This window comes from Tupaia chinensis, unplaced genomic scaffold (assembly GCF_000334495.1).
Source record: "Tupaia chinensis unplaced genomic scaffold, TupChi_1.0 Scaffold000048_1, whole genome shotgun sequence".
Lineage (NCBI taxonomy): Eukaryota > Metazoa > Chordata > Mammalia > Scandentia > Tupaiidae > Tupaia > Tupaia belangeri.
This window is the reverse complement of record NW_006159506.1, coordinates 6,248,053-6,273,359: the sequence shown is the minus strand read 5'-3', so window position 1 is coordinate 6,273,359 and position 25,307 is coordinate 6,248,053. Positions and strand designations below refer to the sequence as shown.

Below are 25,307 nucleotides of genomic sequence, written 5' to 3'. Positions count from 1 at the left end.
TCCCTCTCTCTCTCTCTCTGTGTCTCTTTGGTCAAGTTAAAGAATAATAATAAATGAATAAGAGTAAATAAAATAATTATATTTTAAAAAGCAAAGTGAAATATTTTGGGTCGTCAGAAAAATCATGACACATTTTGCATAGAAAATGTGTATGTCATGACTTTTCCGACAACCCAATTTATGGATTATTTTTATGAAATCCTAGCCAACAGCAGGTATTTAGTGATTGCTTTTTCCTATCCATATTCATGGGAGATTTGGCGCTCGCCAGAAAGACAGCGAGACAGAAAGTGAGAAATCAACCCTCGGGGGGATGGCCACGCCGCAATCCCTTCTCCTCCATTCTCCTCTTGGGATCTTAGGCACGCACACACACGCGCCTGGTGTGAGTTTAAGACACCAGGTCCGGGACTCAAACAGTGGTTGACTTCGTGGGAGTCCAGTGACGTAGCCCTTACACCATCTGCTGGTCCCAATCGCAGTGTGAATTCTGACTTCACTGAGGCAGAAGCATTACAACTTGATGTTCTTCTTCCCTAGAAGGCCTGGGCATGCACATAAGCCAACAACTGCAATGGAATTGGGGAACAGAGAACTCGTTACAAAGGTTGAGTTTGTTGGGAGATGCACTGTAAGGGGACCTTTTAGCTTTATGTATTTAGTCTGTTAATATCATAAACAAATATATACGCGAGTCTTCCAGTATGCATAAATATATGGAAATATTATTCGTAGTGAAAACATCGACTTGACGATAGTCAAAGAGGAGGACAACATCCCGGCTGAAGAGCTTCAGCATCCTGTGACCGAGAAGAAAGGTGAAGGTGTGACAGATGAGGAAGAAGAGGATTACGACGATGATGATGATTGGGACTGGGATGATGGTGTTGGAAGACTCACCAAGAGTTATACCTGGCATGGAGGGTGTAACTCACAGGTATGTTATGTGATTGTACGTGTCTTCATGTAGTCTGCTTATTTATGTCTTGGGTTTTTTTAGAGAGATTTTTTCTATATGGCATGTGCGCTTGCCAGAGAGACAGAAAGCGAGAAATCACCCCCAGGGGGATGGCCATGTTGCAGTCCCTTCTCCTCCATTCTCCTCTCAGAATCGTGGGCACTCACGCACACATGCCTGGCGTGAGTTTAAGCCACCGGGTCCAGGACTTGAACCACAGTTGACTACTTGGGAATCCAGTGACATAGCCCTAATGCCCACTGCTGGTCCCACCAAAATCCACTTTTTAAGACCTACCCTATAGCCTAGTGGTTAAGGGAGCCCGATCCCATGTGGCCAACTATGGTTTGAAGCCCAGCCCCAGTGACTTGAAAAACATACTGGGTACGTGTGTGCACATGCCCCAAATCCCAGCAGGGCGGATAAGTGGAAAAGTTCGCAGTCACGCCACAAACTCTCCCATTGGAGAGATGCTGTTTCCTTCTCTCTTTCTGGCAATTGCATGTACCCTCGGGCAATTTAAAAGAATTAAGTTCTCGGCCAGCAGGTGCCATAGCGGTTATGTTGCTGGACTCCCACATGCCAACTGAGGTTCGAGTCCTAGACCTTGAAAATCACACCACGTGCGTGTGTGTGCACTTGAGATCCTCTGAGGAGAATGGAGGAGAAAGGATGCAGCATGACCATCCCCCCTGGGGGGTGACTTCTCACTTTCCTGTCACTGTCTCTATCTTCACCCACCCCTCCTGAATACACACATCCTTAGGCAAAAAGCTCTTTCTTTTCTTTTCTTTTTCTTTTTTTTTTTTTTTTTTGAGAGCTTTTCGCTATAGGGCGCGTGCACTCGCCAGACAGACAGAGAGAGACATAGAGACAGAAAGCGAGAAATCACCCCCAGGGGGGATGGCCACGCTGCAATCCCTTCTCCTCCATTCTCCTCTCGGGGTCTTGGGCATGCACGCACACACGCCCGGCGTGAGTTTTAAGTCACCAGGTCCAGGATGCAAACCGCGGTCAACTACGTGAGAGTCCAGCGACATAGCCATTATGCTAACTGCAGATTCCCGGCAAAAAGCTCTTAATAAATAAATTCTTCTTTCTTTTTTTAAAATTAGTTCATTTAATTTTATTTATTCATTCATTTATTTTAATTTGACCAGAGAGAGAGAGAGAGAGAGAGAGAGAGAGAGAGAGAGGAAGGACACAGGAGAACACCACCAGGAAAAGTGAGAAAACAAGCCCCAGGGCCAGGACTCAAAAACATGGTCGGCCATGTAGGTGTGTCCAGCACCTTACCCACCATGCCACCTGCCGGTCCCCAATAAATAAATTCTTTAGAATCAGTTTAAGTTTGGTCTTAGGTCTTCATTGTACACTTTGGGAGTAAATGAACATTCTCAAGTTTTAAATTGATAAATGTATCAAGTTAGAAAAAATGTATGTAATTTAATTTGTTATGTACAGTAAAGAGGAATACACTGAAGAGAAGTGAAAAAATTAAAAGGTCTAGCTTATGTACATTCTGTTCTAGGCGGTGACTTAGACTTTCTGTTTTAAATGCCTTTTTAGAAAATTCCTTAGGCAAATTTGATTGATTCTTCCCTTTCCGAAGGCTACTTCTCTAAGTATTGCTGCTTTAATATCTAACTCTGAATTAAGGGAAAATGCATGCAGGATGCCCCATGGGCTTGTATTTACAACCAGTTGCTTAACTTCTGGAATTTTTTTCTTCTAGGCCAATCGGCAGACTTCCAGCTGCAGTGCGGCTAAAATGTCTACTCCGGCAGACAAGGTCTTACGGAAATTCGAGAATAAAATTAATCTAGGTGAGTCTATAAAATACGTTATGTCACTGGGATGAGGAAAATCTTCAAAAACCATGACGTGTTTGGAGAGATTTTTGCTATAGGGCATGTGTTCTCTCCAGAGAGGCAAGAGACAGAGATACAGAAAGTGAGAAATCGGCCCCCCAGTGAGGATGGCCACACCACAATCCTTTCTGCTCCATTCTTCTGGGATCTTGGGCATGCACGTACACACGCCTGGCATGAGTTTTAAGCCACCAGGTCTGAGACTCAAACCGTGGCTGGCCATGTAGGAGTCAAGCTACGTAACCTCTACAGCATCTCCTGGCCCTGCTACAATTTTAATAGATCAGGAAATTAATAAATTCAAGTGTTACTCAATAACGCTTAGAGAAAATTAAAAGTTATAGTCATGTAAAAACATGGCTTCGGGTTGGCAGGTGGCATGGCGGTTAAGGCGCTTAGACTCTCACGTGGCTGACCACAGATCAAGTCCTGGACCTGATGGCTTGCTTTCTCACTTTCCCCTTCTCTCTCTCTCTCTAACTCTCCAGTCAAATTGAAAATAATAATAATAATAATAATAAATAAATAATTCTTTAAAAACATGACTTTAAGAAAGGACTTTAACTTAAGCTCTTCTGGTCCTTTTCTCACCTGCCGTAGGCATGTGAAGTGACAGATTTCTCTTGAAGTTATTGTTTGTTCCATTAAATTATGTTCAAGTAGGATCATCTCATAGTATTATGTGGAAAGTACGATAGCGTATTGAATATAGTTAGGTTTTGTTTTACCAGGGACTTTACGTAGGTGCTAATTGTTTGGTGAGATGTTAAGTGCAAGGAATCAGAGAGCTGACTGGGACCACCACTCTGAGAAAATGCAAGGTCATCTTTCTCTTTTTGTAGATCCTTGACTCAGTATAAACCTCGCACAGGTCTCAGGAAAGCTCTCAATAAATGCTGAATTAAAGATCTTAGGGTTTTCTTTGCATCATAGACTTATAACTTGTTTTTTTTTTTTTAATTTTTTTTTAGTGCAAGGAATCAGAGAGCTGACTGGGACCACCACTCTGAGAAAATGCAAGGTCATCTTTCTCTTTTTGTAGATCCTTGACTCAGTATAAACCTCGCACAGGTCTCAGGAAAGCTCTCAATAAATGCTGAATTAAAGATCTTAGGGTTTTCTTTGCATCATAGACTTATAACTTGTTTTTTTTTTTTTAATTTTTTTTTATTTAACTTTGTGGACTTGTAACTTGTTTTTTTTTTTTTTAATTTTTTTTTATTTAACTTTATTTATTATTATCATTATTATTTTCCAGTTTGATCAGAGAGAGACACAGAGAGAGAGAGGAAGTGAGAAAGCAAGCCACCAGATCCAAGACTTGAACCGTGGTCGGCCATGTGGGAGTCCAGCGCCTCCAACCACCATGCCACTTGCCGGCCCCGTGGACTTGTAACTTGTAACGGAACTGGTTTTCAGAATTAAACTTGGAATTTAGGCAGTTACGTTTTAAGTGTCTGGTATTTAGCATACAAATACAATGTTACTGAGTGATTTCCACATTTAGAATCCTGTGGCTCAGAAGTTATGGCTGTAGTGATGAAGGTGACAACATTTCTTATAAAGGGGTAAAAATTTTTTTTTTGATTATTGAAACCCTCACTTGAATAAAATATGAATTAGGTTGTCTGGAAAGTTCATGGCATTTATTTTTTGTTTTTGTATGTAAAAATGTGTCATGACCTTCCCGTAGACCCAGTAGTTAGAGAACATGAAGGAAGCGGGGAGAAGTGTTATACTCAGAGTACTGATGCTTTCTGTCTGACATATTGTGTACATTTTATGTTTTTAGATAAGCTAAACGTTACCGATTCTGTCATGAATAAAGTCACCGAAAAGTCTAGACAGAAGGATGCAGATATGTAAGTAATATTTTAATCGTAAATATTCAGGGGAAAGAGGGACGTTTCACTGAGTGAAGACTGTAATCAATCATGAAATCTGTTACTAAAGAAACGAGCTCCTTAGGGATTTCCGTGAAGCGATGTGCATTCGGAAGCTTTTTATTTTGGCTTCTCTCACTGAACTTTGAATATGTCAACTGTACGTTTTTGTTTCTGGTTAGGTGTCGCATCAAAGATAAGGCAGACAGAGCCACTGTAGAACAGGTACAGTTTAACTCTGTTGCAAGCTCTTAAAGGAGCATTTCTCTTCTCTGAATTGTAGTTTGCGTTCATCCTTTGTACTTAATGCTAATGTTACCTAAAGTTGCCTTTATGTAAAATGACTCCTTTTTATAGTTTTGAGCTTAGAAAGACCTGGGCTTTGCTTTATAGCGGGACTGTTGAGGGGTGGGTTAGAGTCGTGCTCCTCGGTGGCCTTGCAGAGCCACCTCCCCAACCTCTGGGAGGCAGAGAGGCTGTCAGAACAGGACCCTCCTTAACAGGATCTGCAGGAATTTTGTGATGTTTTCCAGAAGACAGATTGAGTATCTGCCATAGAGCAGCGTATGAAGGCAAGAAAGAGAGGTGTAACACCTTCAAATTTCCAACTAGAAAACCCTTTCTGGGACTAGCAGATGGAGTAATGGTTACACTACTGGACTCCCATGTAGTTATCCATGGTTCGGACCTGGCAGCTTAAAACTCACGCACGCACATGCGTACCCAAAGTCCCGAGAGGAGACTGGAGGAGAAGGGATTGTGGTGTGGCCATCTCCCATGGGGATATGATTACCCCTGGGGGGTGATTTTTCACTGTCTGTCTGTCTCTCTTGGGCGATCTCACATGCTATAGCAAAAAATCTATCAAAAAAAAAGAGAAGACCCTTTCTTTAGAAATTGTGCATGTTTTAGTCATTCTTACTTAAGAACATGAGAAACCTGGCCCCTAATGTTACCTTGTGTTGAGGGATCTAATTAGATGTTAGCATTTGGCCCAGGTGTTTATTTGGGTTTTTTTCTGTTTATTTTTGCTGTGTGTGAGAGAGAGAGCACTCCCAGCGTGGGTCCCAGCGCCACCATCTACCCTCGGCCTCAGCCTGCCCCAGATCACGTGTGTGCCCAAATACTCAGGGAGCTCTCTGCACACCGAGGGGGGACCGTCCCACGTGGGGCTGCCTTTCAGTGTCCCATGTTAGCACTGCGCCACCCGCCGGCCCTCGGGCCAGATTTCTGAGGTAAAGAACAGGATAAAAAGGGCCAGGACATTGCTGGTGCTGCCTCCTGGCCCTTCCCTCCCCCAGGACTCACATGCACACTTTCTGTTTTGGAATGGTGTCCTCTTCTACCTTTAGGTCTTTGGTTGAAGACATACTCCCTGGCCTTGCCACCATGGTGCATGCAGTAGGGCGTTGTTCTGCGAGGTTGGGGCTGATGGGAGGCCTGAGTTTGGGTCTCAAACCAACCTACTCAGGCTAGTTGTGATCACCTTGGACTTCTGGTCCTAGCTAACTGGGAGGGCCGGGCAGAGGATTGCAATGGGCAGATCCTACCAGAAATACCCATCTCTCTCTCTCTCGCTTGTTTGCTTTCAGTAAAAAGAAAAAAAAAAAGAAAACATAAGCTCCCTTTTTTTTTTTTTTTAAAGAGAGAGATTTTTGTTATAAGGCACACGTGGTCGCCGGAGACACAGAGACAGAAAGTGAGACCTCACCCCCTGGGGAATGGCCATGCTGCAGTCCTTCTCCATTCTCTTTGGATTTTGGACACGCACGCACACGCCCAGCAGGAGTTTCAGACCTCTGGGTCCAGGACATGGACCACCATGCCAGCTGCTGGTCCCCATAAGCACCCTTTTTATCAGTCACCTCTGTCCCCAAGGGAGTAGTACCTAACCCAGGCTCTAGGACCATTGGAGTAATTGAAGAATTCTCTTAGGCAGGCAGGAATATGAGGCTCACCTAAGAAGTTCACAGAAAGTGCATATTATGGGAAAACCACACATGGATTTCAAAATTTTCTCGCACCCAAATACATAGTGCTTTAATTCCATTTATCCACAAAAATTTCTGCTGTTCTTTCTAAGAGTCTGAGGTCTGCATCTTCACTGTCCTTTAATTTATTTTGTGTGATTTGTTTCTGTGATTGAAAACAAAATAAAACCAAATGTGGTAGACTTCATTTTCAAATACCCTAAAAAAAGTTAGACAAAATCCTTAACTGTTTTTTTTTTTTTAAGTTTGCTATAGAGAGCATGCACTTGCTGGAAAGAGATAGAGAAGGGAGGAGGATGAGAAATCTCCCCCAGGGAAGTGGCCCTCTGCAATCCCTTCTCCAGTCTCTTCTTGAGACTCGGCATGTGCACACATGCCCCAATATGATTTCCGGGCTGCTGATCCAGGACGTACACCGCGCTGTTGGCCACGTGGGATCCAGCTGCCTAACCTCCATGCCATCTGCTTGCCCACCTTTTTCTCCTTCAAAATTAATTTTGAATGATAGAGTATATAAATTGAGTCTTTAGCTGTCTTTTAAAAATAGATACTTGCCTATATGTCTATTTCTATTTTTTTTTTTTGAGCTTTTTTTTTTGCTATAGGGTATGTGTACTTGCCAGAAGGACAGAGAGACAGAAAGAAAGAAATCATCCCCAGGGGGGGATGGCCACGCCACAGTCCCTTCTCTCGGGATCTTGGGCATGCACACACATGTGCCCGGCGTGAGTTTAAGCCACTGGGTCTGGGACTTGAACTGTAGGCCACTACATGGGAGTCCAGCGACGTAGCCATTACGCCAAGTGCTTTCTGTTTTGTTCTTAAACCATTTGGTATGTTGCTCCTGCCTTTGCCCTTGCTTGTCTAAGCCCAGATCTACAATTGCAATCTCTACCTGGGTTTCTGTACTCAAACCAGCTAACTTCCCCATTCTGTACTCTGTGTGCAGTCGGGAAAGAATGGAAATTAGTGCTGCTCACTCCCTCCCCTTTCACTCTCGTCTAGTTGCGATGGTTATAGATCGGCTCTTCTGCAGTCTGCCACGGTGTTTCTTTTTTTTAAAATTATTTTATTTAACTTTATTTATTATTATTATCATTATTATTTTCCAGTTTGCTCAGAGAGAGAGAGAGAGAAGTGAGAAAGCAAGCCACCAGGTCCGAGACTTGAACCGTGGTCGGCCATGTGGGAGTCCAGAGCCTTTATCCACCATGCCACTTGCCGGCCCCAAGGTCGTTTTGTTTCTATTAACTGGTTTCTGGAGCGACCTCAGCTCCATCGAAGAGTAGACTCTGAAGTAGTTAGCTCTGGCCGTAGAGCTTGGAGGGCTTCCTGAGCCAAGAGGTGCTCTTGCTGGTATCCCAGAAATTTTCATACAAGTGTCTGGTGGCGTTTGCTTCAGAGATGGACGGGAACAGGCTTTACACGCATTGCCACTTACTGCATTTGTTAAAGAGGACTTTGAAATAATTTTTATTTAAGATTGACTACCCCAGGGACCAGAAGATGGTGCAATGGTTACTTTGCTGGACTCCCATGTAGTCGACCACAGTTGGACTCCCGGACCTGGCGGTTTAAACGTCATTCATGCCAGGCGTGTGTGCATGCATGCCCAAAATCCTAGGAGGAGAATGGAGGGGAGGGGATTGCAGTGTGGCCATCGCCCTGGGGGGTGACTTCTTGCTTTCTGTCTCTTTGTCTCTCTCTGTTTCTCCAGCGAGTGCACACACCCTATAGCAAAAACTCTCTCTTTAAAAAAAAGAAAGACTGGGAACCAGCAGTTAGCGTAATGGCTATGTTGCTGGACTCCCACGTAGTCGACCGCGGTTCACGTCCCGGACCCGGCGGCTTAAAACTCACGCCAGGCGCGTGTGCGTGCGTGCCCAAGATCCCGAGAGGAGAATGGAGGAGAAGGGATTGCGGCATGACCATCCCCCCTGGGGGGTGATTTCTCGCTTTCTATCTCTCGTTCTGTCTGGCGAGGGCGCGCGCCCTACAGGGAAAATCTCCCCAAAAAAAAAAAAAAATCTCTCCAAAAAAAAAAGAAAGATTGACTACCGTGACTTTGAAAGGGACGCTTACCCTGCTTTACTCATCTTTAGCAGCAGGGTCTCAGACTTTTTCCTTGAGTGGCCAACTAAGAATTACTTAAGGCATGGTGGGATGCATCCAGCTTCCAAGATTCTAAAGTGTAAATACCACCCTTAGCTCGCAAGTAGAGACATAAGCTGCAGCCTGGATCTGGTGCATGGGCCAGAAGGTTCTGAGCCCTGGTCTAAAACTGCCTGTGCAGTGCTGTGGCCATGGCACTCTGCGGACAGGCTGGACGTACAAAACGCACACTGCGCTGTGAACCCCATGGTGCTTAAATACATCGGGTTGAATGAAACACAGTGAATTCACCTGCTCTTTAAGTGTGGTCACTAGAGAACATAGAAGTCCTGAGGTAGTTTAGCATTCTGTCCTTACTAGCTAACAGCAGTCTAGACTGCATTTCTGTTTCTTTTGGACTTGGGAGTCTTTGACTTATTCCCATGACTGGACGCACTTGTAGGTTTGTCGTCTTTGGTTCCTTTGCCCTTCGCTTCACATCCTATTTATTTATTCATTTAAATTTTATTCATTGTCATTATTTTATTATTATCATACTTATATAGAGAGAGGATTTTTTGCTGCAGGGTGCTTGTGTTCTCTGGAGAGATAGAGAGACAGAGACACAGACAGTGAGAAATCACCCCCCAGAGGGGATGGCCACGCCACAATCCCTTCTCCTCCATTCTCTCCTCTCAGGATCTTGGGCACGCATGCACATGTGCCTGGTGTGAGTTTTAAGCCCCTGGGTCTAGGACTCAACTGTGGTTGACTATGTAGGAGTCCAGCGATGTAACCGTTATGCCATCTGCCGATCCCATTTATTATTATTTTTAAAGTTGATCAGAGAGAGACAGAGAGAGGGACAGTGAGAAAGCAAGCTGCCAGGTCTGGGACTTGAACTATGGTCAGTCATATGGGAGTCCAGCCACCTTAACCACCCCACCACCTGCTGGCCCCCACATTTTATTTATTAAAAATCAGAATGAATAGACACTATAAAAGTACCTCTTATGTACTTCACCAGGATAGCATAGTACAGTTAAGCTCTTTGGTTTCTTCATTATTACATGTTTTATTGAGAAAGGCTTAGTACCATCTTTCTGAACTTTTTATACTTTGCACGTTTTTTTTTAGGTGTTGGATCCCAGAACGCGAATGATTTTATTCAAGATGTTGACTCGAGGGATCATATCCGAGATAAATGGCTGCATCAGCACAGGAAAAGAAGTGAGCTCTCTTTTGGGGAAGACTAAATGTTTCCCTGTCCGTTTTCTTATTTCAGATACCAAGTGAAACTAAGGCACTTAGTAAATTAATTGTGCCTTTAAAAAGAAAAGAAAAACAAGCCCCTACAAAGATCAGGATAGCGTAATGCAGTGTTCCTGAAACTGGCCGTGTTAATCCTTGCTGCCAGGGAGGGAGCTGTTCCGTGACCATGACCTTCCACCACTGTTACTGCCCTGTGTCATTGACTGACTGGTGGCCGGTGACGAGCTTCACCTGTCAGATTGTCGCCAGCCTCAGTCCTAAGCCGGAAAGTTACTTACTGGGGTGAGGTTTATAGTGTCCTATCTGTGAGTCAGGAAGACTCTCATTTTTTTCTTTTAAATAGGGATACAGGAAAAGACAAGGTATGGGTTTTTTGTTTGAGTGTTTTGGCTAGAGAGTGCATGCCACTCACCAGAATGGGGGGGAGGAAAAGCTTTCCCTCAAGGGACTGCCATTCATTTTCCTCCATTTCTTTATCTTGTGATTTTAATTTTTACTATAGGGTACGTGCACATGCTGGAGAGATGGAGACAGAGAGGGAAAGTGAGAAATCACACCTTAGGGAAGCTGCCATGCTGCAGTCCCCTCTCCTTTCAGGATTTTGGGCACATGTGTGCAGGTACCCATGCGTTTTAAAAGCCATTGGGTCTGGGACTTGGACCCCGGAGGTGGTCTGATGGGATCCAGCCACCTTAGCCACCATGCCGCTTGGTCAGGGGGGCATTCGCATGCACATCCCTGGTGTGTTTTTCAAGCTGCCGGGGCTGGGACATGAGCCATACGGGATCCAGCTCCCAGTGCACGGTGCTCCCTCACTGCTCTGTGTGCTGGACGCCGACTTGGTATTTCTTAACTAGCAGTTCGTTCTTTTTGGGAAACAGTTTATGGGAGAATTCAGTTTACAAATTCCGGTAAATTTGGGTGCACGTGCATGCCCAAAATTCTGAGGAGAATGGAGGAGAAGGGATTGCAGTGTGGCCCTCCTCTGAGGACTGATTTCTCACTTCCCTTCCCTCCAGCTCTCTAGCAAGTGCGTGCATCTCATGGAAAAACCATATACTTGAGCTGTAAAAGAATGAGACCATTTTCACATCTATTTAAGTGGGTTTCGCTACGTATGAGTATCGGAGACAGGGTCACTCTGCCCTTTCATCTGATCTTTCATATTTAGTTCACATTTACTTTCCATTACAGTCGCCCTCATTTTACGTTTTATTTCAGTGCAAATAAAGCGTTTGACTTTAGCAGTTAGGATCAAATAGATCGGAAAAGTAAAACACTGTAGTTATTTAACATAGACTTTGTTTTCAACTTAAAACAGGCTAATGTGTACCATGCTAGCACGCCAGATGGGGAGAGCAGAGCAGTCAAGATTTACAAAACTTCTATCTTGGTGTTCAAGGATCGGGATAAGTACGTGAGTGGGGAATTCAGGTGAGCACAGATTTTCTCCCTGTGGTTCAATTTCTATTTCATAAAATATTAAGACAATAAGAGAGTGATTGAGTTGATACATATTTTCTTGTTCAAGATTTCGTCATGGCTATTGTAAAGGAAACCCTAGAAAAATGGTGAAAACTTGGGCAGAAAAGGAAATGAGGAACTTGATCAGGTGAGCATCTGGCCGTGTGTGTGTCTGGGCTGTGGCTCGTCCTTCAGATCAGCTCTTTCCACCAGCCATCCCAGACGCAGGGATTCACTGCGGCCCCTAGGTCTGTGGGTTCCAAGGTGAGCAGAGATGAGGACAAATAGAAACTGCCTCTTCTGGGAGATCAGCAAATGGCATAATGGTTATGTCACTGGACTCCCGCGTAGTTGACTGTGGTTCGAATCCTGGTCCTGGTAGCTTAAAACCACACTGAGCGTGTATGCGTGTGCATCCAGAATCCCGAGTAGAGGATGAAGAAGGGTTTGTGGCGAGGCCATTCCCTCTGGAGGGGTGATTTCTCACTTTCTCTATCTCTCCAGTGAGTGCACTCGCCGTATAGCAAAAATCTCTATTAAAAACAATGAAAAGAGAAACTGCCTATTCTGTATTCCAGGAGTTTATTTCAGAAAAATCCATATTTATTCAACAAAACTAGATCATTTAGAGCCTAGTAAGCCATGCGAAAACACTTTAACACTTAGACTGTGTACTGAGGATAACGAGGAACTGTTTGAGGATTTTAAACAGAGAAGTGACAAAATCAGGTGATCCATCATTTTTTAGTCATTATTAGTTTTAGACAAATCTCTTTAGGTCCTTTTTTCTCTTTTTTTTTTTTTTTTTTAGAGATTTTCACTGTAGGGCGCGTGCGCTCGCCAGACAGACAGAGAGAGACATAGAGACAGAAAGTGAGAAATCACCCCCCAGGGGGGATGGTCACGCCGCAGTCCCTTCTCCTCCATTCTCCTCTCGGGATCTTGGGCACGCACGCACACGCGCCCGGCGTGAGTTTTAAGCCACCGGGTCCGGGACACGAACCGCGGTCGACTACATGAGAGTCCAGCGACATAGCCATTACGCTAACTGCTGGTTCCCCTTTTTTCTCTTTTCAGTCAAGGTGTAATCAAGGGTACAAATGACAAATCAACAAATGACTTGAAATTACTGAGATGAATAAAAATGCCGTCATGCATGCGTTCCTCCTAGTAAACATATCTAAGTAAACCGATTTGTGAAGTAACCTGCTCCACGACAGAATGTGGTTAATTTTATAATGAACACGCTCTGTTTGTTTTTCACATTTTCTATCTGTCAAATGTCTCCTCCCCCTCGTACTCACACCCACACTGTACCCTCCGGTCTCCTCCCTTACCGTCTCTAGCATTTACACCCATCCTCCCCACCTTTTCAACCTCCGTGACAGCATGTTTGCAACTTCAGTGGAGATATGCAGTGTCTATCTTTCAAAGTCTGGTCTACTTTGCTCAACATTAAGTCTTCTATGTTGATCCATTTCAAGTCATATAGTAAGATCTCATAGTTTCTTATAGCTGTGTAGTAATCCCGTAGTGTGTATGTGCCACAGTTTTTCAACCTAGTCATCAGTTTTTGAACACTTAGGCTGGTTCCATGTTTTAGCAATTGTGAATAATGCTGCAGTAAACATGGATGTGGAGATGTCTTTCCAACTAAGTGTTTTCCTATCCTTTGGAGTAAATACCAACAAGTGGGTTTACTGGGTCATATGGAAATTATGTTTGTAGGTTTTTGAGAAACCTTAATATTGTTTTCCACAGAAGTTGGACTAATTTACATTCCCACCGATAGTGTGAGAGAGTTCTAAAATCTTTTATCATAGTTTATGCTAATGCCATTTTATTTTTTATCATGGAAAGGCCTCTTACCTAGAGTTGAGATCAAGTTTTCTCAAAACTTCAGAATTTTTTTTCTTCCTTTTCCCAGTATCTTAATTTTCTACATGGTGTATACAGTGATATATATCGGATAGTTTAGTATTAAGCAGGTGCTACTTGTTTCAAAAGTCCTCAATCTTGGGCCAGCAGGTGGTGTAGTGGTTAAGGGTGCTGGACTCCCTCGTAGTTGACCGCAGTTTGAGTCCTGGACTCAGCAGCTTAGTTTCTCACTCCCCCCCGCCCCCCCGTTCTCTTTCTCACTCGGATGTCACAGTTTAATTGTCTGACAGTATTTTGTCATTCTTGGTGGTACATAATAATGCCACTTAAAACCACCAGTGTCAGGGCCAGCCCGTGGTGTGGTGGTTAAGGCAGCTGGACCCCACGTGACTAGCTGTGAGGCTCGAGTTGTAGGCCAGGCATGTGTGCATGTGTGTACACAATCCTGAAAGGAGGGAAAGATGGAAAAGATGCTGGCCCTTAAAACACTGATATTTAAAAAAATTTTTACAGGGGCCAGTAGGCAGGTAGTGTGGTGATTAAGGGTGCCTGACTCTGCGTTTGGCTGGCCACATTTCGAGTCCCGGACCTGGCGACTTGCTTTCTCACTTTCTCTTTTTCTCTCTCGCTGTCTCTCTCATCAAATTTAAATAGATAAGTAAATAATAAAGTTAAATAGGATAATTCTTTTAAATGTTTTTAAAAGTCAGTTTATGAAAATTGGAGTTAATTAAAAATTAGAGTCTATGAAATACAGTGATACAACGGAGAGGCCTTGATTGTGCCGTTTCCTGGCAGCTGTATTTTTCCTGAACTGTAGCTCTTACGATTTGTTGAGATGCCTTTCTGACCTTTCGGTTGTCCTTTTATCTGCCCAAACATTACAGGCTGAACACAGCAGAGATACCATGTCCAGAGCCGATCATGCTGAGAAGCCACGTTCTCGTCATGGGCTTCATTGGGAAAGATGACATGTAAGTGTGTGGGAGGCCTAACCAGAGCACGCTCAGAACGGCAGTGTGAATGCTCTCAGTTACCCAGAGCAGAAGGCTCAGCGGGTTTTATACAGTCCCTGACAGCCTGTAGGAAAGACGCACACGTAACAGTGCAGTATAAAGCAAGAAGACTTGTTCCCGGCTCTTTTATCTCAGTTTTTAAAATTCTCGTTTCAGGCCTGCACCGCTCTTGAAAAATGCCCAGCTGTCAGAATCCAAGGCTCGGGAGTTGTACCTGCAGGTCATTCAGTACATGAGAAGGATGTACCAGGATGCCAGGCTCGTCCATGCCGATCTCAGCGAATTTAACATGCTGTAAGTGGCTCTCGGGGGACCCTCCATGTGCCATTTCAGGTCCTTGAAAGCCGGAGACAAAAATCCCAATCCAAGAAGTGTAACTAAATTCTAAAGCGGTGAAGTGGCTTCCACGTAATTACAGTATCAGAGTCGGTATTGTCATCACTTCAGTGACCTGAGGCACAGAACCAGCCACTCGATCAGTAACCCAGTCAAGGGACTCTGGGGGTGCTGGACTCCCTCGTAGTTGACCGCAGTTTGAGTCCTGGACTCAGCAGCTTAGTTTCTCACTCCCCCCCGCCCCCCCGTTCTCTTTCTCACTCGGATGTCACAGTTTAATTGTCTGACAGTATTTTGTCATTCTTGGTGGTACATAATAATGCCACTTAAAACCACCAGTGTCAGGGCCAGCCCGTGGTGTGGTGGTTAAGGCAGCTGGACCCCACGTGACTAGCTGTGAGGCTCGAGTTGTAGGCCAGGCATGTGTGCATGTGTGTACACAATCCTGAAAGGAGGGAAAGATGGAAAAGATGCTGGCCCTTAAAACACTGATATTTAAAAAAATTTTTACAGGGGCCAGTAGGCAGGTAGTGTGGTGATTAAGGGTGCCTGACTCTGCGTTTGGCTGGCCACATTTCGAGTCCCGGACCTGGCGACTTGCTTTCTCACTTTCTCTTTTTCTCTCTCGCTGTCTCTCTCATCAAATTTAAATAGATAAGTAAATAATAAAGTTAAATAGGATAATTCTTTTAAATGTTTTTAAAAGTCAGTTTATGAAAATTGGAGTTAATTAAAAATTAGAGTCTATGAAATACAGTGATACAACGGAGAGGCCTTGATTGTGCCGTTTCCTGGCAGCTGTATTTTTCCTGAACTGTAGCTCTTACGATTTGTTGAGATGCCTTTCTGACCTTTCGGTTGTCCTTTTATCTGCCCAAACATTACAGGCTGAACACAGCAGAGATACCATGTCCAGAGCCGATCATGCTGAGAAGCCACGTTCTCGTCATGGGCTTCATTGGGAAAGATGACATGTAAGTGTGTGGGAGGCCTAACCAGAGCACGCTCAGAACGGCAGTGTGAATGCTCTCAGTTACCCAGAGCAGAAGGCTCAGCGGGTTTTATACAGTCCCTGACAGCCTGTAGGAAAGACGCACACGTAACAGTGCAGTATAAAGCAAGAAGACTTGTTCCCGGCTCTTTTATCTCAGTTTTTAAAATTCTCGTTTCAGGCCTGCACCGCTCTTGAAAAATGCCCAGCTGTCAGAATCCAAGGCTCGGGAGTTGTACCTGCAGGTCATTCAGTACATGAGAAGGATGTACCAGGATGCCAGGCTCGTCCATGCCGATCTCAGCGAATTTAACATGCTGTAAGTGGCTCTCGGGGGACCCTCCATGTGCCATTTCAGGTCCTTGAAAGCCGGAGACAAAAATCCCAATCCAAGAAGTGTAACTAAATTCTAAAGCGGTGAAGTGGCTTCCACGTAATTACAGTATCAGAGTCGGTATTGTCATCACTTCAGTGACCTGAGGCACAGAACCAGCCACTCGATCAGTAACCAAGTCAAGGGACTCTGGGAGTTTTCTCAGTTTCCACGTCTTGTTAGTCAAGGTGGCCTCCCCCTCCCTGCCTCAGCCTTTTAACTCGACTTCCCTGGGCCTTTTAAACAGCAGAGTATCCGTGTCTCATGGCCTCGGGGTCTCTGGTCCGCCAGGTACCACGTTGGGGGCGTGTTCATCATCGACGTTTCTCAGTCTGTGGAGCATGACCACCCCCACGCCTTGGAGTTCCTGAGGAAAGACTGCGCCAACGTCAACGGTGAGTAGAACCCGGAATGTTCTCACGGTTTGGTGTGTGTGTGTGTGCGTGTGGCTCGTTTGGCTGTTGGTGTAAAGTCTTGCTACCTGGATCCCACGTGGCCAACTGTGCGGTTTCAGTTCCAGACCTGGTGACTTGAAGAGCACGCCAGACACACGTGTGTGCCCAAAATGCCGACAGGAGGGAGACTGGAGAGGGGCCTGTACTGTGGCCGTTTCCCGTGGCGGCTGCTTTCTCACTTCTCCTTGCTCTCTTTCTCGTCTCTCTCATAACTGCACGCTTCCTTTGCCAACATTTTTTTAATCTCATCACCAAATTGTTCTAGCAGGGATGAGCCACTTGCTGGGAAATGATATGTACAGCCATTCCTCACTTAGCAACCTATCTGGTTAATGACTGCTCCGCCTCTTTGTTAAGAGAGATTTTTGTGGGAACCAGCAGGTGGTGTAATGGCTATGTCTGGACTCCCACGTAGTCAACCACGGTTCACGTCCTGGACTTGGTGGCTTAAAACTCACGCCGGGTGCATGTGCGTGCGTGCCCAAGATCCCGAGAGGAGAATGGAGAAGGGATTGCGGCATGACCGTCCCCCCTGGGGGGTGATTTCTTGCTTTCTGTCTCTATGTCTCTCTCTGTCTGTCTGGCTAGCGCACACGCCGTATAGCGAAAATCTCTCCAAAAAATAAAAAAAGAGATTTTTGTTGGAGTGTGCGTGTTCGCCAGAGAGACAGAAACAGAAAGACAGAAAATGCAGAGTCAGCCTGGGGGCGGGGATGGCCACACCACAGTCCCTTCTCCTTCATTCTCCTCTTGGGATTTTGGACGTGCATGCACACGTGCCCAGCATGAGTTTCAAGCTGTCAGGTCCAGGACGCAATCGCAGTTGGCCACGTGACAGTCCAGTGATGTCACCATCATGCCATCCACTGGTCCCATGACTGCTCAGACTTAGAGCTAGGTCTTCAGCACAGGGAATCCTCTCTCGGTCTGCTGGTTCCCACAGTGGTTAGTATCCACTACATAAAGCATTTGCCATCACGCAGGACTGTATGCTTCGTGTATAGGTTTGTGCTTCGTCGTACCCCCGTAGTCGTGGTTAGGTTAACGATTACACCGGGTCTATGTTGCTGTGTCGTGGTGTGTCGTCACTTTCTGGCACTCGCCTGATGTATGCTTTTTGTGTGGATAGACTTACATCACTCTACTGTGGCATCACAGGGTGTTTATTTTTAAACATTTATTTTTTTTTAAATGTTTTATCTTTTATTTATTTAATTTTATTTATTCATTCATTTAATTTGACTAGAGAGAGATACAGAGAAAGAGAGAGAGCGAGGAAAAATGAGAAGGCAAGCCACCAAGTCTGGGACTTGAACCATGGTCGGCCGTGTGGGAGTGTCCAGCACCTTAACCACCACGCCACCTGCTGGTCCCCCACAGAGTATTTATTTAAAGTTACAAGCCCTGTGGCACCATGACACACCACAAGACATCTCTCTTTAAGCTTGTCGCTTATCGACCAATTGGCTTAGTGACCTAGTCATAGAACGGAACTTGGCTTTAGTGAAGGGTGCCTGTATTTTTATCCTTGACTCTTTATGAAGTGGTTGGAATAATAACCTCTCTCCCATAAGTGACCATGCCTCCTCCCGACAGATTTCTTCTTGAAGCATGGCGTGGCCGTCATGACTGTGCGAGAACTCTTTGAATTCGTCACAGACCCGTCCATTACCCAAGAGAACCTGGATGCTTACCTCTCGAAGGTAAGATGGGACCAGGAAGGAAAAGAGAGAAACTAAGTGAGAACTGGCATTTGTGTGACGCTGTTGAGGGTCTCAGATCGCATTGTGTCATTTATTGGTCTGACAGCTTCCTGAGGCCCTTCCCCTCTACTTCACAGATGGGGACTCAAAAATGGAGCCAAGCAGCCAGTGGTAAAGCCGTCATCGGCAAGATCACAGGCCGTCAAATTCATGAATGTTTCCTAAGAAACTTGTTTGGTTTTTGACCATTAGTTTTTTCCCCTTGTTTTTATAGGAGCTTTTTTTTTTTTTTTTTTTAGGTTTTTTCCTTAGGGCACATCTGTGGCGGGTTTTTTTGGAAAGAGGAAATGACACCCCAGGGAGGGTGGCCGCACCACAGTCCGTCTCTCTTCTCCTCCTGGGGTCTTGGGCACGCATGTACATGCGCTGAGCATTGAGTTCCAAGCCACGTGGTCCAGGATTCTAACCGTAGTTGGCCAGCTGGGAGTTCAGCAACATAACTGCTACACTATCTGATAGTCCCATTTAGGGCCTTTCTCAGTCATAGATTTTTTTTTCTTTAATTGTAGTAAAATACTCATAATGTAGAATTTAAGATAAAATGCCTTTTTAAATTTTTTTAAGTTTTTGCCACAGGGTATGTGCGCTCACGGGAGAGAGACAGAAAGAGGGAAAATGAGAAGTCACTCCCCAGGGCGGATGGCCACGGTGTAGTTCCTTCTCCTCCTCCTCTCTCATGGTTTTGGGCACGTGTGCACATGTGCCCGGCATGATTTTTTAAGCCACGAGGTCCTGAATCAAACTGAGGTCCACCATATAGGACTCTAGCACCTTACCCACCACGCCACCTGTTTTTCCCACAGTGTGGTCATTTTTAAGTGTAGTCCTCCCTCTGTGTCCATGGGGGATTGGTTCTGGTGCCCCACTCACCACCAGGGATGCCCAGATCTGTAGATGCTCAAGCCTTCTTATGCGATGCCATAGTGCTGTGTGCGACCCTCCTACATCTTCGAGAATACTTTACATGAGCTGTTACTTACAAGTAATCTTAGCATCAACTAAAAGTGAAAAGGAAAAATGTGTGGGTGAACTTCAGCGTACTTCTCTGTTTTTTAAAGGGAGAGGGAGAGAGAGAGTCATCCCATCAGTTTTCCTCTAGGACCCACCTGCAGTGTGAGCAGCTGCACATCATGAGCAAGCTCACCCGGCATGCTCAGGGAGGTCTCTGCGTGTGGGCCCAGAACCTTCTCATGCGGCCTGGACTCTCAGAACATTGGGTTTTTTACTGCCATGCCACTGTTCAGCCCCTGTCATTAACTGTTGCACCAGATTCTATTTTTTTTTTCTTTTGAGAGATTTTTGCTATAGGGCATGTGCGCTTGTCAGAGAAACAGAAATCAACTCCCCAAGGGGATGGCCACACTGCAAATCCCTTCTCCATTTTCCTCTCAGGGTTTCGAGCCACCAGGTCCGGGACTGAAACTGCAGTCGGCTATGTGGGCTACTTTCAGGAGTGCAAAGGGGTGGTACCTATAAAGGTCGGAACAACTTTATGCTAACACGGAAATGGGTGTGTCTTCCGTAGGTTGACGATGAAGGAAAATAACTTTTGTTTTCTCTCGAAGGCCATGGAAATAGCATCTCAGAGGACCAAGGAAGAAAGGTCTAGTCAAGACCATGTGGATGAAGAGGTAGGATTGACTGTGTGTTGGGAAACCCTTGCATTTTGAGATCTTTATTTTATATTTCTAGAGCATGAACTTGATGTTAATACAAAGCAATTTTTTAATGATAATAGTGTTCTCTTGAGACATAATTGTTACATAATTTAACTGAACCAAGTTGTGCAATTGACGTTCTGTTGTGTTGTTTTGTCCAACAACATATTAGCCCATCTTACTAGACAGGGAACATTTTTTTAAAGAATTATTTCATTTAATATCATCGTTACTATTTGTTTAATTTGACTAGAGAGGGACAGAGAGAGAGGAAGGGAAAGTGGGAAAGGAAGCCTCTGGGTCCAGGACTCGAACCGTGGTCAGCCATGTGGGAGTCCAGCACCTTAACCACCGTGCCACCTGCTGGCCCCAACAGAGAAGACTTTTGAAGACTCTTTTGGAGTACATGAGGCAAGAAGGAAAAGCCTGTTTTAATGTGCAAACATGAATTTTTAAATTACTTAAGTGTTGACCCTAGGTGTGGGGGTGCCCTCTCCGGTGCGGGAGAGAAAGCACACCCTTGACAGGGCTTCATCGTACCGTGACCCCATTTCCATATCGTAGATTTAAAACATCTACGTTTTGGTAAAACGTTAGGTTACCACAGCCTAAAGAGGCAGGATATCGTCTGAAGGTGTCTTAGGCCATCTTCGCTGCAGCATGTGGTGTGAGGGAGGGATGCGAGCAGGTGCGTGGCTGTGTCGGTCCTGTCCCTGCCCTGTTCTCACGGTGGCAGCCGAGGAGGTGACGTGCCGTGGGGGAACAGTTCCTCGCCAGGCACAGCCTGACAAAGTCCCTTCCCTCCTACTCAGGAAAGCTATGAGGCCACAGATGAAGTGGGTAACAATGATTTAAGCCTGGCTTCTAATCGGTTGTAATTTTTTTTTTCTTCCTTAAACCAAAGCACCACCGCGCGCCCTGTTTTAGCCGCAGTAATGGTGCATTGCTGGCACAGCCACAGCAGACGCAGCCATAGTGCGTGCTGGCAGCCTGGCTAGAGGCACTGCTGAAGATGGTGGTGGCTGAGGACGCGTCTGCTGCGTGGTGGGGTGGGGAGCCGACCGAACGGGAGAGAGCAGTGATAACCCGTGTGCTAACCATGTTCGCTTCGCTCTTCCTCGCTGTCAGGTGTTCAAGCGAGCGTACATTCCCAGGACCTTGAATGAAGTAAAGAATTACGAGAGGGATGTGGATATCATAATGAAGCTGAAGGAAGAGGACATGGCCCTGAATGCTCAGCAGGACAACGTGAGTAGCGCGGTTGTGTAGCAAGCAGGGCGACGCAGAAGGGGCTGCTCCAGACGCGTCCGGGCCTTACAGTTGCTCTCATTTGATGGCCGACTTCTGAGCTGGCCAGGCGGCTACTTTCCTTCGCATTAACACGCACAAAGATGGATGTAAAGAGGGCTCAGTGGTATTCGTGAGAGGGCGTGGCGCATTGGAATGAGTCCATCAGGCTAATTATAGGGAAAGGAAGAAGCGTATGGAAATCTAGGCTGTAGATCTTTTTTTTTTTGAGAGGTTTTGCTATAGGGCGTGTGCACTCACCAGAAAGATAGAGAGAGACAGAGAGCGAGAAATCACCCCCCAGGGGGGATGGCCACGCCACAATTCCTTCTCCTCCATTCTCCTCTCGGGATCTTGGACCTGCATGAACATGCACCCAGTGTGAGCTTAAGCCACCGGGTCCTGGACTCGAACTGTGGTTGACTACATGGGAGTCCAGCGATATAGCCATTACCCCAACGGCTGGTCCCTAGGCTGTAGATTTTTTTCCCCTTTAATTTGCCAGAGATGATGTGTGCTTGCCAGACAGACAGAGAGAGAGAGAGAGAGAGAGAGAGAGGGAGAAAGCAACCCTAAAAGGGGTTGACACCCTTGATGACACCCTTCTCCTCCATTTCTCCATTTTGGGATCTGAGGTACTCACACCGTGTTTCTTCTAGGGCTGAGATTCAAACCACACCGTCACCCATGTGGGATCTGGGTCCCCTTACCACTAGACCACAGGACTGGTTTTACTACAACCAGGGTCTTCAAAAATTTCATGGAAGACGCACATTGGTTCCATGAATTCTGAAGCATGGTGGGGATATGCATGGATTGTGAAATATATTTACATCAAAATAAACATTTTAATTTCATTTTTCACAATTTTTTGAAGTCGCCCTTGTATATCCAGTGGATGAGAATAACACCCATATTAAATTTTCTATGTTAGTATAAAATAAATTTCAGGAGCCTTTTTATAATCACAGATCTCATTTAGCTCATAGTGTTCTTGAGTGCAGTGTGGGCGTTCCACTGTCTAGTTTTATGCTGATTCTTATTTTCTTCCTTTTGATTTCCAGATACTGTACCAGACCGTCACAGGATTGAAGAAAGACCTGTCCGGAGTTCAGAAGGTAGGGAGAAGGTATTTGATATTGGCTTATTTGAACACTTAGATGTAAAACTTAATGTAAATGATTATAACTAAATTAACGATACGTTATTAAGTATAAATAATTTCAAAGTGTATGGGCATTTCAGAAATACTTTTTTTGCATCCTAACCATCCTATTGAAATTTGAAAATGTATTTGTTTTTAATTCTCTTTGGAATTGTTCTGTGGTTGTAGGTGAAGTTCTTATCTTTCTGTATTCTTGTCTTCATGTGTGATGCTGGTAACGGTAGCCATGTTTTTCTTGATAGTTTTTACAAAAGCCAGTAAGTAACTTGTTGAAGAGCAGCCTCACACACTCCGCAGTCTCGGTGCTGAATTCCCAGTGTGCTTTTTCCTGAAAACACTCTTGTTTCATTCTTCATTCTAGGAGAGCAAAGATTAAGTATTCTACCATAGGCAATAGTAAAGGCAGTTCTTATTGTTTTTTAGTCATTTCTTTTTTTAAGAATTATTTTTAAATTTTTATTTATTATTAGTGTATTTTGCAATAGGACATGTGAGCTCAGCAAAGACACACACACACACACACACATGCACAGAGGAAAGAGAGAAAGCAAGTTAGCAGGTCCAGGACTCGAACCACCGTTAGCCATGTGGGAGTCCAGCACTGTCATCACTACATCACCTGTTGACCCTTTTTTAGTCTTAACAGAAGGCATAAATAAAGAATCAAAGTTTGCTTTTTGATAATTGTGACTTTTCTGTGGGAAGAATTGAATTAGGGGAATTTCAGTGTTCTACATCTTTGAATTATATGTCAAAGATACTATAGTGAATTCTGCTTTGAATTCTGCAGCAATGGGAATGTGTTGGAATTGGCTAGAAAATCTTACACAGTTTTTTTTTCCTCCTTTTTTTAAATGAGAGAGCTAGAGGGAAAGATTTCTTTCTTATAAAACAGAAACTTCACTCTTTGACAAAGTAATTTCTGCTTCTTTAAATATCTGCCGAAGAAAATAATGAAAATTTCTCTTTTCATTGGCTATTATTGTCTTCCCTCTCAAATAAATTAGCTTATTTTTAGAAACTGTGGTTCAGAGAAAACAGCTGTGCAGTCTTTTTTTTTTTTTTGTCTGTCTGTGTATTCCATGTCTTTGGCCCTCTTGATTATTAAAGGAAGCAGAACACTTCTGTAGTTGAGCTTGGTCATCGAAAGCCTCGGCTCCTTCATTTGGGTGCTCTCAAGCCTTACTGGCATGGCAGCTTCGAGCCTTTCCCTGGCATTGACTCTGTGGCTCCAGCGTTTCAGTTCAGGGTGGTATTTGTCAAAGCACATCTCCAGGGCTAAAATCCGAATTCTGGCATGAACACGTCTGATGACAGCAGCTCCCTGACTGGGTTAGGATAACACGGCTCTGTGATCACTTCAAGGTCCCAGCACTCCTGGAAAAGCAAGTGGAGGCGAAGACTGGTTCTGATTCGGAAGATGCCGGAAGCTCTGAGTGCTCTGACACCGACTCTGAAGACGCGGGGGACCACGTCCGCTCCAGGAAGCACGCCACTGACCCTGACGTTGATAAAAAGGTTGGCCAAGAACGCACATTCCCTTTTCCTTGTGGTAGCACCATACTCGTGTCTCACTATGTGGAGCCGGTATGATGGTTCACGGACGTAAGTGTGCACTTGGGCTTTGGTGGTGGCATCATCTAGAACTCGCGCTGCTCTTCAGAGCTCGTAGGGCACCTCAGAGAGAGAGAAGGTGGATTCAGTACGTCGATGGTTCAGTGGGTCCCTGTGGCATTAAGGCTGGCCCCTGGTCAGGTACTGACTAGCCACTTCAGGGAGGATTCACAGCCCAGCCTGAGCTTTTCAGAGTCTGACAAGACTCGTTAGCACCTAGTCATAGACGTAAGTGGCACTCCCGATTGACTGCTATGTAACTGCTAACCTTTTCTCTTAGTTTAATTTGAACTTTTAATTTTTAAAGAGAGATTTTTTGCTATAGGACGTGTGCAATCACCAGAAAGACAGACAGTGAAAAATCACCACCACCGCCGCCCCCGGGGGAGGGATGGCCATGCCATAATCCCTTCTCCGTTCTCCTCTTGGGATTTTGGGCACATACGCACATACACCTGGAGTGAGTTTTAAGCCTCCGGGTCTGGGACTCAAACCATGGTTGACGACATGGGGATCCAGCAACGTAACCATTACGCCATCTGCTGGTCCCTATACACATTTTTATTTAGCTATAATAATACTATAAATACTCCAGGTGATAATAGTAGTATAAATATTCCAGATGAGTGACATTTGTGATTTTTTTTTTTTTTTTTATAGGAAAGGAAGAAGGTGGTCAAAGAAGCCCAGCGAGAGAAAAGGAAAAACAAAATTCCGAAACATGTGAAAAAAAGAAAGGAGAAGACAGCCAAGACGAAAAAAGGCAGATAGAACGGGGACCGCATGACATCCGGTCGCTTTCCGTCGGGGCTTTTCTTAGCTGAACTCCGAGCGTCATCTGGGAAAGGGCTTACCAACTGTAACTGGTGTGCCGCACAGCGCTGTCTCCGAAGGCTCCTTGTAGGTTTCCATGTAATTATGTAAAAAGCTCTACACCCTGGCGTTACAGCCAGTCACCACCGACTGCTATTAACAGAGGGTTTATTTAAGCTATTTTATATCTTTTTTTTTTCTTCTTTTTTAGTTTTGCTACAGGGTGTGTGCACTTGCTGGAGAGAGAAGGAAAGTGACAAAGCACCATGGGGATTGGTCATGCCACAGATCTTTCTTCTCTTGGAATTTTGGCCATGTGTGCACACACGCCAGGCATGGTTTTCAAGCCACCGAGTCCAGGACGTGAGCTGAGCAGTCAGTCATGTGGGATCCAGCCTTAGCCTCCCAGCCATATGCTGGCCCCCTTT

General features: G+C 45.0%; 1 protein-coding gene across 1 annotated transcript in view; it reads left to right on the top strand.

The window, feature by feature from the left end:
* The window catches only part of RIOK1 (RIO kinase 1), a 70,480-nt gene extending 45,322 nt beyond the window's left edge, over positions 1 to 25,158 (top strand). Inside the window, exons 6-21 of the mRNA XM_006141234.3 lie at positions 736 to 937; positions 2,694 to 2,784; positions 4,622 to 4,691; positions 4,895 to 4,937; positions 9,932 to 10,024; positions 11,388 to 11,500; positions 11,598 to 11,678; positions 14,296 to 14,382; positions 14,581 to 14,718; positions 16,416 to 16,519; positions 18,176 to 18,282; positions 19,908 to 19,973; positions 21,129 to 21,248; positions 22,352 to 22,405; positions 23,818 to 23,970; positions 24,727 to 25,158. Coding sequence (XP_006141296.1) covers positions 736 to 937; positions 2,694 to 2,784; positions 4,622 to 4,691; positions 4,895 to 4,937; positions 9,932 to 10,024; positions 11,388 to 11,500; positions 11,598 to 11,678; positions 14,296 to 14,382; positions 14,581 to 14,718; positions 16,416 to 16,519; positions 18,176 to 18,282; positions 19,908 to 19,973; positions 21,129 to 21,248; positions 22,352 to 22,405; positions 23,818 to 23,970; positions 24,727 to 24,837 — 1,633 coding nt within the window. The 3' untranslated portion in view covers positions 24,838 to 25,158. The remainder of the gene's footprint in view (positions 1 to 735; positions 938 to 2,693; positions 2,785 to 4,621; positions 4,692 to 4,894; positions 4,938 to 9,931; positions 10,025 to 11,387; positions 11,501 to 11,597; positions 11,679 to 14,295; positions 14,383 to 14,580; positions 14,719 to 16,415; positions 16,520 to 18,175; positions 18,283 to 19,907; positions 19,974 to 21,128; positions 21,249 to 22,351; positions 22,406 to 23,817; positions 23,971 to 24,726) is intronic.
* The last annotated feature ends 149 nt before the right edge of the window (positions 25,159 to 25,307 follow it).